Raw genomic sequence first — 12,344 nt, forward strand, 5'->3', positions numbered from 1 at the left:
CAGCTCCTGGGCTGCTCGGCTACTTCAGGCTAATGAAGCTCTGGCTCAGGACACAGAGACAGCTGTGGTATGGCAGAAGTCAGGGCCCCTGGGGCCCCAGGCCCAGCCTGGCTGCTTCGTAGCAGTGTAACCTTAGGCAAGTCCTTAGGAAAGAAGGAAAGGAAACGTCCACTGAGTGAGTCCAATGCCCTTTCACATACATTGTCCTCAGTACAGTTTATCCAGGAGGATGATGTATGTCCTTATTTTACAGGAGAGTAAGCGGAGATCATCAAGGTAACCGAGATCATTCTGGGCTATCTGGCTAGGGAGTGGGAAGACAGAAATACCAGTCAGAGCTTCTGAACTTAAGTTCTGGGCTCTTTTCCCTGAGCTTTCGCTTTTTTCCCTGTAAAACAGGGACAATAAGGTACCCACTTTGCGAATGAAGTCACCCATAGTAGGTTCTAAATAAACCCTTCCCTTTTCACAACCTTGGTCTTGAAGAGTAGTGGCTTCAAGTAGTGACTCCATTTCTTCCTAGGAATGGAGTAATCTTTTTTACTTTTGCCCCCCCCCCCCCCGCCTTATGGCACCTCTTTCCTAGGAATGAAATAATCTTACTTTTGCCCTTCCCCCCAATCAGATGTGTGGATCGAGGCCCCAGGACGTGCCTCTGAAGGGAGGGTATCCCCAGGCCTTCTCCTGACTCTGGAGGGCTGGCTCCCTCATCTCCTCCTCCCCAGTTTTGGCGGGTGAGTTGACATCAGTGGGTGTTCCCGGGGAAGGGGAACTCTGAGCCCAGCTCCAGGAGCCCCTTCCCCCACGTCCCAAGACAGCCCCAACCTCCTTCCTTAGATACTGCGGCGTGGAGAGGCCCTCCGAACTCCCAGCCCCTTTCTTCTGCAGGTCCGCGATAGCAACACGCTAACCCCCTTCCTCAGCCCCCGCATCGAAAGAGAATGGGACGACCAGGGTCCCGGGAGCGGATGCTCAGAGACCCGGGAGAGTCCTTGGGCGCCACGCGGCTCAGCCCAGGAAATGCGTCCCGGTTCTGGGGTTACGAGGGGAGCTGTCCAGCCCCGCAGGGTGAGCTAGAAGAAAGGGTGGGCCAACGCCGACCCGCCGGAGGGAGCGGCGGGCGCCGGGGCGGGGTGGGGCATCGACTCCCCCTCCGGCCTGCGGGCCCCGGGCGTCGCCCCCGCCCCCCACGTGGCCGCAGCCGTCCCAGCCCCTGCGAGGAAGCGGCGCGGCTTCCTGGGGCTTGGGCCGGGGATATAGGCGCCCCCGCCCGGGCCCGGCTCAGCGCCACCGCCCCTCCTCGCCTGCTAGCCGCGCGATGGCCTCGCTCCGGGCAGAGCGCGCCGCCGGCGGCCCGCGGTTCTCTACGACCCTCGCGGGGCGACCGGCAGCGCTCCGCCTCCTCCTCCTGCTGGGCGGTGAGCGCTGCGCCCCGGGGCTCGGGCGGGAGGCGCGGGAGGCCCGGAGGGGAGGGGGGGCTGGACCGCCGAGGCCGAAACGGGCCCCGGGGTGAGGGCGGAACAGCGCTGTCCTCCGACAGTCCCCGGCTCCACCTCGGTGAAGGCGCAGCGCGAACTGCTTCCCACTTGGAGGAACGTGGGGTGCCGGGGGCCCGGCGGAGAGGTCTTGGGAGATCTGGGGCTGGCCTGGAGGAAGAGGGTTTGGGGTCTGGATGTGAGTGGGAGGGAGCTGGTATCAGCCCTCTCTTCCAGTCACTGAAGCACCCCTTGGGAGCCTGGATTATTCTTCTTTCTCTTCTGCGAGTAGCTCTGACTTCCAAGGGTCTCAGACCCCTCCTCCAGGCTCCACCGCCTAGATCCCCGCCATCCTCCTTCCCTCCCCCATTTCTGCTCACAGCTGTCCTGAAGCCCCAGGAGTCCCTGGCTCAGCTTCTTCCCACTGAAGGCAGCTTGAAGTCAGAAGGTGTGTACCGCGCGACTCTGGGAAGGTGGCCGAGGGCAACGAGGAGAGCTAGGTCAGTGGGGAGGGTCCCTTTCCCACAAGGCAGGCCCCAACCCCAAATGAAATCGCACTAAACTCCCTTCCGTTCTCTCCTGGGGTTCCTTGTGGTCTTTCTCCCTCTCAGCCCACAACCCCCCCCCCCCCCCCCCCCCCCCCCCCAGCTCTGAGCTGGCTCACCTCAGGTGGGTTAGAAGACCCCAGAAAAAAACGTATATGGATGTTCCCGTCAGGCTGGGAAGTGCTGAGCACATGGAAGGCATTAACATTTTTCTGAGCTGAGACTCTCTCCTTGGGAAACTTTCTGAGGCTGTTCCTGGTGGCTGCCATGTCTGAAGACAGGAACAGTGGAAGTACCTGGACCTGAGGGCTTGGAGGGAGGGCCAGGGGTTTGGTCAATGTGCAGCATCTGTGCCCACAGAGAACAAGATGGAGGACTATAAGGTGAATGCCCGGTTTTGCTGGCAATCTTATAAGGAGCAGATGGACTCTATCCCCAAGGACTGGTGCGACTGGACCATGATTAGCAGGTAGGGGCAGTGCTAGGGCAGCTTGGACCAGGGGTGGGGCCTGCTCCTTGTGTGTGGGCCTTGAGCGTGGGGTATTCCTCTCTCTGGGCCCAACCCCATATTCACTCTACTCTTCCCTTGCTTCCAGGCCCTATAGCGACCTGCAATATTGCTTGGAGCATTTTGCAGAAGCATTTGGCCTGGGTTTCCCCAATCCCTTGGCAGAAGAGATCATCTTTGAGACTCACCAGATCCACTTTGCCAACTGCTCCTTGATGCAGCCCACCTTATCAGACCCTCCAGAGGATGTGCTCCTGGCCATGATCATAGCCCCCATCTGCCTCATCCCCTTCCTTGTCACCCTTGTGGTGTGGAGGAGTAAAGACAGCGAGGCCCAGGCCTAGGGTGGTGGTATGAGCTATTAGCAGTCATCTTACTCCTTTCCCCTGCCACCACCAGGTCTCTCTCTTCCCCTCCCTGCCTCCTTCTCTCACTCTCACCCCCACCACAGACCCTTGAATTGCTGGAAATGGAAGCCCAGTGGTGGCACAAGTTTTGTAATCTTCAAAATAAAACTTTTTTTTTTTTTTTTTTTGGTACTATCCCCTCCCCATCCCAGAGTCTCTACCATTTCCCACAGCTCTGGGCAGCAGAGCTGGAAAATGTGGATACCAGCACTGTCTTGTTCACTTGTCTGCTCCTCACTATTCCTCTCCCCCCACTTGAAAGCCACCCCCTACACTGCTTCCTCCCAGGGCTGGGCCTTTCCTGTCCTTATCCAAAACCAACACCAGGAAACCTGCAGGAAGAGACTCCCTTCCGGCTTGGATGGCAGCTGGGGAGGTGTGGGGGAAGGGGCAAGGGTGGAATCTCTGCTGTGACTCCTGCGAGAAGGAAGGGGGACTGCCTAGGGGCTCTGAATTTTCCTCTTTTTCATGCCTCAGTTTACTCCCAGGGCCTAGGAATGGAAACCTTGATATGGCCAAAAAGAGTTCATTCCTAAAGAGCTCAGGATTGAAGGGAAAGGCAGTGGGACTTACTCTACTAACTCCACCACAGAACTCCCTGTCCAGGTCCCTGGCCCTCATCCTACATTGTCCTGGACCCTGGGGGTGTGGCTTACAGCCTGTTAGCACACTGCCCCCTGGTGTCCACTGGAGCTAACAGCCAGAAGATGGATATGACCTGGAAGAAGCTCAAAGCTGAGGAGCCTGGACCCTGGAATCAAACATCTGTCATCCCCATAGCAACCATTAGTTCTTAGCAAACCCTTCTATCAGCTTCCTGATATCCATACTGATACTCCTCTAAGACACCTTCCCACTTTCTAGGGACATACCTAGCCTCTGAACTCACCATTTCTGTATATGAATACTCTTACATGTTCCCTGGACAGTGAGGCCCAGTTTTCCCCAGAGGACCTTCATCTTCATTTCTTCCAGATCATCAAAAATACTAGAGAACAAGGACAGCTGGATGGCTCAGTCAATTAAGTGTCTGACTTTGGCTCAGGTCATGATGTCATGGTTTGTGGGCTCGAGCCCCACATCAGGCTGTGTGCTGACAGCTCAGACAGAGCCTGGAGCCTGCTTTGGAGTGTGTGTCCTCTCTCTGCCCCTGCCCTGCTTGTGCTCTGTTTGTCTCTCTCTCTCCCTAAAACAAATAAACATTAAAAAAATACTAGAGAACAACTTTGTTCTCCATAAAGACCCCTGTTTATTTTCTGTGGCACGTGGAGCCTTGTCAGGGACTTTCCTTCCCTCCTTGCTGAAATATTTGCCTCCCTGAGTACATGCATATCCATTTCCTTGGGACATGCCTGTCTATTCCACAGATAGATACCCGTATGCTTCCTAGAATGTATCTACTCATCCTCTGAGATAGACTTCTCTCAGGGCATATCTGTCTCTCTAGGGGCATACCTGTTCCCTAGGACATTTTGGGTTTTCACCTGAGATAAGTCTCTGCTCTGTTCCCATGAATGCATTGGTCTTCCCCAGGGATATATCTATCCTCCTTTTGGCCCATATTTGCCTTCATGTGTTTTGCTAATGTACATCAAGGGCATACTGGTATAAAATACTGTGTATGGTATATTGTGTTGGAAAGATAAGTTAGGACTTGGTTTCTGCTCTCAATGACTTTCCATCTAGTACGGGAGCTGACATGTGTACCAATCAACAAAAGCAATGGAGTGTGTGATTAGAGTCACGAAAGGGATACAAACCAAATGTTATCTAAGTGCAAAAAAAGGAGGGGTCACACCTAGCTGAGGTGTGATCACAGGAGGGTGATTGCAGAGTTTGTACATGACTAGGCCTTAGGATGGAGTGCATTTCCCCTAGGGAAGAGAATAGGAAAACAGGTGAATTAGGAAAATATTGTGATAATCCAGGCTTGAGAAAAAGAGGACATGGGTCAAAGGAGCGATGAATGGGAAGTAGAAAATAAAAAGTAGAAGAAATGATTAAAAACAGGGGAGGGACTTTGGATATGAAGGAGATGAAAGAGAGGAGAGGTTAGAGCTGATTGAGGCTTTGCATCTGAGTTACTAGGACAATGATGGAAGTAATGGTAGAAAATGGCCATTAGGGAGAGAAGCTGGCATGAAGAAAGGGATTTACAATATGAGCTAAAAATGGAACAAGCTTTTATGTCCCACAGAGAGTTAGAAATGGGAGGGGTGTTGGTGGTGGAAAGAGATTGGAGCTGGAAATACAGATTTAGGAATCTTTTGCACAGAAATGTCAAGTGAAACCATGAGAAGGATGAAAGTTCTCAAGACAGAAGATGTATTGAAAAGAAAGCTAAAAGGGCACCTGGGTGGCTCAGTCGGTTAAGCTTCCAACTTTGGCTCAGGCTATGAGCTCGAGGTCCGTGAGTTCAGGCCCCATGTTGGGCTCTATGCTGACAGCTCAAAGCCTAGAGCCTGCTTCAGATTCTGTGTCTCCCTCTCTGCCCTCCCTCACTCACACTTTGTCTCTCTCTCTGTCTCAAAAATAAATAAACATTAAAAAAAAAAAGAAAGAAAGAAAGAAAGAAAGAAAGAAAGAAAGAAAGAAAGAAAAGAAAGCTGAGAGGGCACCTGGGTGGTTCAGTCGGTTGAATGTAGCTCAGGTCATGATCTCATGGTTCATGAGTTTGAGCTCCAAGTCGGGCTCCACACTGACAGTGCAGAGCCTGCTTGGGATTCTCTCTCTCCATCTCTGTACCTCCCCTGCTCACATGGTTCTCTCTCTCTCAAAATAAATAAAAGAAAAAAAGAAAAGGAAAGGAAAGAAAGCTGAGGTTAGGTTCTTAGGAAATGTGCACATTTATTTTATTTTTTTAATGTTTATATTTGAGAGAGAGAGAGAGAGAGCGAGTGCAAGTGGGGGAGGGGCAGAGAGAGAGAGGGACACAGAATCAGAAGCGGGCTCCAGGCCCTGAGCTGTCAGCACAGAGCCTGACACAGGGCTCAAACCTACAAACCGCAAGATCATGACCTGAGCCAAAGTTGGATGCTTAGCTGACTGAGCCACCCAGGTGCCCCATGGAAAATTACACATTTAAAGAATGAGGGGGAAATGAGACAGAAAGATCAGAGAGACACTAGCAGAACAAGGATAAAGCAGTGCCATGGAAGCAAAGGAGATAGTGCCTTTCGAAAGAACATTGTCAACAGAATGGTTCATCCATTCATGCAACAAATATTTGCTGGGTACTACTGTGGATCAGGAACTGTGCACAATGAAGGGTGAACTTGGGTGGGGGAAAGGTTAAAGATCAGATAGGAAATTGAGAGGGTGACAGAGTCAAGGAAACTGTACATATTTTCAAGTAGGGATGGCCTATGCATATTTGTCAACTAGGGGAGAGGAGCCAGAGGAAAGGAAAAGAGGGTAGATGACACCCAGAGAAGTCCTGGAGGCCCTTGGGAAAGAGAGGCAAGAAGATATGCCAAAGGTTGGCCTTGTAAAGGAAGAGTGACACTTCTTCCTTTGAATCCAAAATGAAGGGGTAAAAGTGGAGAGAAATTCTTGTGGGATGCATTAAGTGTGGTGACAAAGAGGGACAAAAAGGGAAAGATTAAGAAGTTCACATGTTCGGCCTCAAGTTCACAAAATAGAGAAAGGCATTCTGCAGAAAGGAGGAAGACGGAGACAGGTGGAATGACTTGACGACTGGAGAAATGTGAAGAGTTACCTGGAGGGATGTGACAGGGAGTCAATAAAAGTGTTGGGCTGCACCGAGAGCCCAGCAGTGAGGTTATTCAGGGAATCTGGGGTTCAGCTAGCATGTTCAGACAGAATTGGGTAGTCTAGGCTGGGTAAGGAGTCAAATACGACCACAATGGGTCCGGAGTCTTGAGACTAGGAAGGTGAGGATGTGAGAGGTAGATGGCTGTGGTCCAAAATGGCAGCAGTGAATCATGGAATCTGACCCATTTTCAGCAATAAAAGCTACAAATATGCTCCCATGGGTGCTGCAGGAGACCAGGGAATGGTGGAGTCGAAGGACACAGTAATTGAGGAGGCTGGGGAATTGTGAGTGAAGTTAAATGCAACTAACACGTGTTAACATTAAAAGAAGCCTTAGCAGAGTGAAACAAACTATCAAGCTGTGCCGCTTTGGGGGAAGTCACTGCCCATTTCTAGAGCTGAATGAGACTTCTCTGGGCTCTAAACGGTACGGATTTTTAGGTTCATAGCAAGAGACTGGCAGAGAAGCAAGATACCTTCCGTTGGGCGGCCCTTCTCGGGAAAGGCCTCCGGAACCTTTCTGCTGTGCTTTTTGCCCGGACGTGCAGAAGCGGAGCCCGGAAGTCCTTTGCCCGGAGGTTCCGGGTTTCCTGGGCTACTACGATGGCGATGAGTTTCGAGTGGCCGTGGCAGTATCGCTTCCCGCCCTTCTTTACGTGAGGCTCAGACCCCGAGAAGCCCCGCTGTGCCTCCCTCCCCTGCCCCGGACCCCGGGCTCAGCCCTGATGCTTCAAATGGGGAGGGGGAGAAAGGACCCGCTCGCCACCACCCCTTAGTCCCTCACTTTGTCCCCCAGACGCGCCTGCGTCTGTGCTGCCTCTCGCCCTCTCACGCCCTCTAATTCTGCGCCCCACCCCCTTCACCCGGCAGGTTGCAGCCGAATGTGGACACTCGGCAGAAGCAGCTGGCCGCCTGGTGCTCGCTGGTCCTGTCCTTCTGCCGCCTGCACAGACAGTCCAGCATGACGGTGATGGAAGCTCAGGAGAGCCCGCTCTTCAACAACGTGAAGCTACAGCGTATCCTCCCTCAGGCTCTTCCACAGCCCACACACACGCACTTCTGCACTTGCACACATGCCCAGACTTCACACCCCCTTCACCCCAGTAGGCAGGTTCCCACCCAGACTGGACTTGGGAAGGAGCCATATGTGTAGCTGACTTCCATTTTAAGCCCCAACCCCCAATGCAAATGCAGCATCAGACCCTCCAGTCCTAGGTAGTGATGAATACCCAGGTGTCATTCTGGGCTTAGAATCTCTGACCCAAAGCCAAGTCCCGGGTTTTCCAACCTGAGCCCTTTTGACTCTGAATCTCCTGTCCTCTTCTGAGTGAAGCTCAAACTCTGGTACTACCTTAAGTAATTTTCTCCACCTACTCTCCTTCTCCCAGGAAGTAAGGGTCATTTGTTTTTGCTTCCTGATTCATTGCTAAAATATCTGTGGAGAAAGTCTGAAGGAAGAAGAGGAGACAGATGGTGACAAAAGGGAGTGCCTTTCATTTCTAAAGCTCTTCCTTTTTTTTTTTTTTTTTTTTAATGTTTATTTATTTTTGAGAGTGAGAGGGCACAAGTGGGATAGGGACAGAGAGAGAAAGAGAGACACAAAATCCGAAGCAGGCCCCAGGCTCTGAGCTGTCAGCACAGAACCTAACTCGGGGCTTGAACTCAGGAACTGTGAGATCATGACCTGAACTGAAGTCCCACCCTTAACCGACTGAGCCACCCAGGTGCCCCCATAAATCTCTTCCTTTTAATTGAACTAGTATCTCTTTACCTTCCTCCCCCCTTTATCCAGGAAGTGCCAATTTATAGCTTTTTGGGGAATTGCACATATATGTGTGTGGGAGGGAGAGGAAGGGGACAGGTGGTTCTTCGCATGAGACTGGCCTCAAGAGTTTTTATCCCATCTAATTCATTCCATCAATGCTGTTCCCTTAACTTTAAACCAGGGAAGCTTCCTGTGGAATCAATCCAGGTTGTATTAGAGGAACTGAGGAAGAAAGGTGGGTTCAGGTCCTCAGATTTCCTTATTTTTCCTCCTAGTTGGGTTTTCCTGAGGGCAGCTTGGCACAAGTCTTTGCTTTTTATTTTATTTTATTTTATTTTATTTTATTTTATTTTATTTCTTTTAACTTTTATTTATTAAGTAATCTCTGTACCCAACATGGGGCTCAAACTCACAACCCCTGAGATCAAGAGTCCCATGCTCTACCAACTGAGCCAGCCACGTTTCTCTGAGATTTTAGTTTTAAGTAATCTCTCTCACCCAGCATGGGGCTCGAACCCACAACCTCAAGATCAAGAGTCACCCACTCCACTGACTGAGCCAGCCAGGTGCCCCACGAGTCTTTGCTTTTAACAACTTTCTTTTTCTCTCCCCTGGCTTGGAGCCCATAGTGTTCTATATAGAAGATAGTCCAATTCCCTGGGTCCTTTTCCCTATTGGTATTCATTATTGAAATCTCTCCATCTGTGTTCTGAGACCTGGAGAGAGGTGGAAGGAGAATTGGTGCCTTGCAGATAATAATAGTAAAACAATTCTTGGATTTCACTTCCTGAAAGCTGAATCTCTTCCACTCTTTATACCTTGGTTTTGCCTTTTGTCCCTTCTTAGCGTAAGATACTTTCATAAGTATCTTTTTTGTAGGAAACCTGGAATGGTTGGATAAGAACAAATCTAGCTTCCTGATCATGTGGCGAAGGCCAGAAGAATGGGGGAAACTCATCTATCAGTGGGTGAGACTGTTCTGCCGCAGTGACCCATGGCAAAGGAGAATTATATCTGTGTTCAGCAGATACCTGGTGTTCCTAGGTCTGGACTGAGCAAAGTGGGAAGGGAAAGAAAGAGGAAGTATAGGTCTTCCAGGCAAACCTCTTTCAATGACTCAATTTCCTAGGCTGCATAGAACTTCCCTACCTTTATAGGAGGCCAGAGGCTACGTGAGGCCATGTTTGGAGAATGCAGTGCTGGGAACCATGAGTACTATTGTTGGCTGGCGTCTCTGGCCACAGAAGATAAATGGGGAAAGGAAAGGCAAAAAAAAAACAACAACAACAACAACCCTGGGGCCCCTCCCCCACTAGGCGCTTTGGGGCTGTCCACAATATGAATGAGACATTCTGAACCAGTATGGGTGTAGGGACAAACTGTCTTCCCCAAATTCCTAGCCACCACCAGTCCTAAACTTTCCCAAGGGAGAGAAGAGGGGAAGAAGCATCAACAACCTAAATATAACAAACACATGCCACCTATTCCTGAACAGGAAAACAAAATGAGAGGTCACTCCTCAGACATGTGAAGGCCTGTGGTTTAGTGGTTCCGTATATGTGTATACACGTATAAATATAGCACCTGTAGGGGTTGTGGTTTTTAGGCCACTCCTGCCGAGGTGACAGTGAGCCCTGGTTTGGGAACAGGTATCATTCGTGGGTCAGATAGGTGGAGTCAGTGAGCTCACCTTCCAGGAGATCCCTGGTCCTTATTCAGTCGCTGTTTTCTGTGTCTATAGGTTTCCAGGAGTGGCCAGAACAACTCCGTGTTCACTCTCTATGAGCTCACCAATGGGGAAGACACAGAGGATGAGGGTAATGCTTCTCCCTTTCCCTCCAGTTTTGTCATCTGAATCCTCCAGTCCTTGTTCAGCTGACATTCAGACTTCCCATCCCTGCCTTTGAATTCCAAATACTACATGATAGAAGGGCTCTTAACCCATGTCCAAGGTTTCCCTAAGCCACCTGAATTTACATGCAAAATACCCCCAAATTTTGTCAGTGGGATATGTGCATTTTTCTAGGGATAGAGTCCATATTAAAAGATTGTCAAGGGCATCTGTGATCCATGAAAAGTTAAGAATTCCCAGTGTAGATACTGAATGAGGAACCGGCGCAGAAGATTAAGCCTGAAATCTCATTCTTTGCTGACGCTGGCTTTCTTTCACCCTTTATACTTACAGAGGGCTCAAGATTTGTGGGTGTCAGCTGAAGGGATTGGGCCAACACCACCATCCCCACCCCTAGGCCTTTTAAATACTTTAGTTTCTAGCCAGGTGAGGATTTATATACTGTTTGATTTTTACATAGTGTAAATATACTCTTAGCTTTTTCATCTCTGACTTCATATTCTGATCCCAGGATCACCAAAAGTTCCAATCTCAGCTGGGGAAGAAAGGGCAGCTCCCCTTTCTGCCAGGCCCTGGCTGCCGTAACAGAGTTTATAGCTCTTGGCTGTTCCCCCCTGCCCTACAGGCCTCTGCTTGCTACTCCCACCATTGCCCCATGACTTCAGTGCCGCAACCATGCCCAGCCCACCACTCATGCTGGGCAAAACTGGAGGCTTCCTCAGAAAGCAAGCTCCCTGACTCAAGCCGTAGGCCCCCGCAGGGAGTGAGGTGTGCGAGCCTGTTAGGGCTTGCCACCTGCTTCTCACATCTCCCTGCAATATCTTGCCATATCTCCAGATATTCAGCTGGCCCTTGGCTCCCAGCCTCGTTCCTTTTAACTAGGAAAGGGCAGATATCTGTGCTGGCCCTTAACAGTCTCCTGGTCAGAGGTATGGCTATACTTTGTGTTAGGACAGGTGCTCCTAATGGGTACAGGTGTGCAAACTAGGGTCAGTGTCCAGTGTCAAGGACCTTGACGTTCCTAGGTTTAATTGTCCCCCACTTTGTGGCCCAAAAGTAGATGGTGTCACTCTCATACATCAGATACTAATGGCACATGGGTGGGGGATACACATGAGGGTTGAGTCCAACAGAAGAACCCAGAAGGGGAAAATAAGTGTGAACTCACATTTTGTGCAGACTCTGGCTTTCTCTCACCCCTTACTCTTAAGGCGTACCCAGGAAGGATTGGTGGCAGCGGCAGCAGTATAGGTGGTACATGTCTACCCTGGCCTCAAGGGGTCCCAGCTTCCAGCTAGACTTCTCCTCAGGGGCCTTGAGCCCCCAGGAGCCAAGTGTCCCTGACTACCCATCTCTCCCTTCCAGAGTTCCATGGGCTGGATGAAGCAACCCTACTCCGGGCTCTGCAGGCCCTACAGCAGGAGCACAAGGCTGAGATCATCACTGTCAGCGATGGCCGAGGCGTCAAGTTCTTCTAGCAGAGACCTGTCTCCTTTTACTTCTTACCTCCCACCCTTCCAGGGCTTTCAAAAGGAGACAGACCCAGTGACCCCACAGACTGGATCTGTGACTCCACCAGACTCAAAAGGGCTCCAGTCCAGGGATGGGTTTCCCACTTACCCCACGTTTCTGTCCCTGGGGAAGGGCGAGGCTGAGGCGCCTGGGAGAAAAGATGTGCTTCTCCTTGCCCTACCTCCTCTCCCATCCTAGACTGTCCCTGAGCCAGGGTCTGTAAACCTATAACTCCACATGTGTTCACACACGTAAGTACATACACACGCCTGCACAAGCTTCTGTCTCTTCCCCTTCCCACCCCCTTAGCTGCTATTGCCTCCCCTCTCAGGCTGGTGCTGGATCCTTCTTAGGGGATGGGAGAAGCCCTGGCTGCAGGCAGCCTTCCAGGCAACATGAAGATAGGAGGCCCAGGAAGGGGCCTGGCAGTGAGAGGCCAGGCCCGACACTGATTTTATGATATTAAAAAGCTCATCCCCACTGCCTCCTGTTGGAAGTTACTACTG

At 51.0% G+C, this 12,344-nt stretch overlaps 2 protein-coding genes across 3 annotated transcripts; both read left to right on the top strand.

Annotated features, from left to right (window-relative positions):
- Positions 1-1,250: 1,250 nt before the first annotated feature.
- Positions 1,251-3,059, top strand: RAMP2 (receptor activity modifying protein 2). 2 transcript variants are annotated; one of them, XM_049636150.1, is made up of 4 exons: positions 1,251-1,418; positions 1,768-1,923; positions 2,381-2,489; positions 2,617-3,059. In XM_049636150.1, the coding sequence occupies exons 1-4, from the start codon at positions 1,319-1,321 to the stop codon at positions 2,870-2,872; spliced, it is 621 nt and encodes a 206-aa protein (XP_049492107.1). In that variant the 5' UTR covers positions 1,251-1,318; the 3' UTR covers positions 2,873-3,059. The 2 variants fall into 2 exon arrangements, with proteins under 2 accessions (XP_049492107.1, XP_049492108.1); XM_049636151.1 differs by having other exon boundaries at positions 1,257-1,418; positions 1,858-1,923.
- A 4,203-nt stretch (positions 3,060-7,262) lies between these two features.
- VPS25 (vacuolar protein sorting 25 homolog) lies at positions 7,263-12,323 on the top strand. The gene is made up of 6 exons (XM_049636152.1): positions 7,263-7,365; positions 7,580-7,725; positions 8,656-8,709; positions 9,354-9,442; positions 10,216-10,291; positions 11,692-12,323. Exons 1-6 carry the CDS (start codon positions 7,313-7,315, stop codon positions 11,802-11,804), a joined length of 531 nt encoding a protein of 176 aa, XP_049492109.1. The 5' UTR covers positions 7,263-7,312; the 3' UTR covers positions 11,805-12,323.
- The last annotated feature ends 21 nt before the right edge of the window (positions 12,324-12,344 follow it).

Source organism: Panthera uncia, chromosome E1 (assembly GCF_023721935.1).
Source record: "Panthera uncia isolate 11264 chromosome E1, Puncia_PCG_1.0, whole genome shotgun sequence".
Classification (NCBI taxonomy): Eukaryota; Metazoa; Chordata; class Mammalia; order Carnivora; family Felidae; genus Panthera; species Panthera uncia.

Excerpts from the sequence above, each read along its gene's own strand:
- RAMP2 (XM_049636150.1), top strand. The coding sequence starts at position 1,319 with ATGGCCTCGCTCCGGGCAGAGCGCGCCGCCGGCGGCCCGCGGTTCTCT. Across the intron at positions 1,419-1,767 it reads CCTCCTCCTCCTGCTGGGCG|CTCTGACTTCCAAGGGTCTC; the intron begins GTGAGCGCTGCG and ends TTCTGCGAGTAG. Across the intron at positions 2,490-2,616 it reads GACTGGACCATGATTAGCAG|GCCCTATAGCGACCTGCAAT; the intron begins GTAGGGGCAGTG and ends CCTTGCTTCCAG.
- VPS25 (XM_049636152.1), top strand. The coding sequence starts at position 7,313 with ATGGCGATGAGTTTCGAGTGGCCGTGGCAGTATCGCTTCCCGCCCTTC. Across the intron at positions 7,726-8,655 it reads CAACAACGTGAAGCTACAGC|GGAAGCTTCCTGTGGAATCA; the intron begins GTATCCTCCCTC and ends ACTTTAAACCAG. Across the intron at positions 8,710-9,353 it reads AGAGGAACTGAGGAAGAAAG|GAAACCTGGAATGGTTGGAT; the intron begins GTGGGTTCAGGT and ends TCTTTTTTGTAG.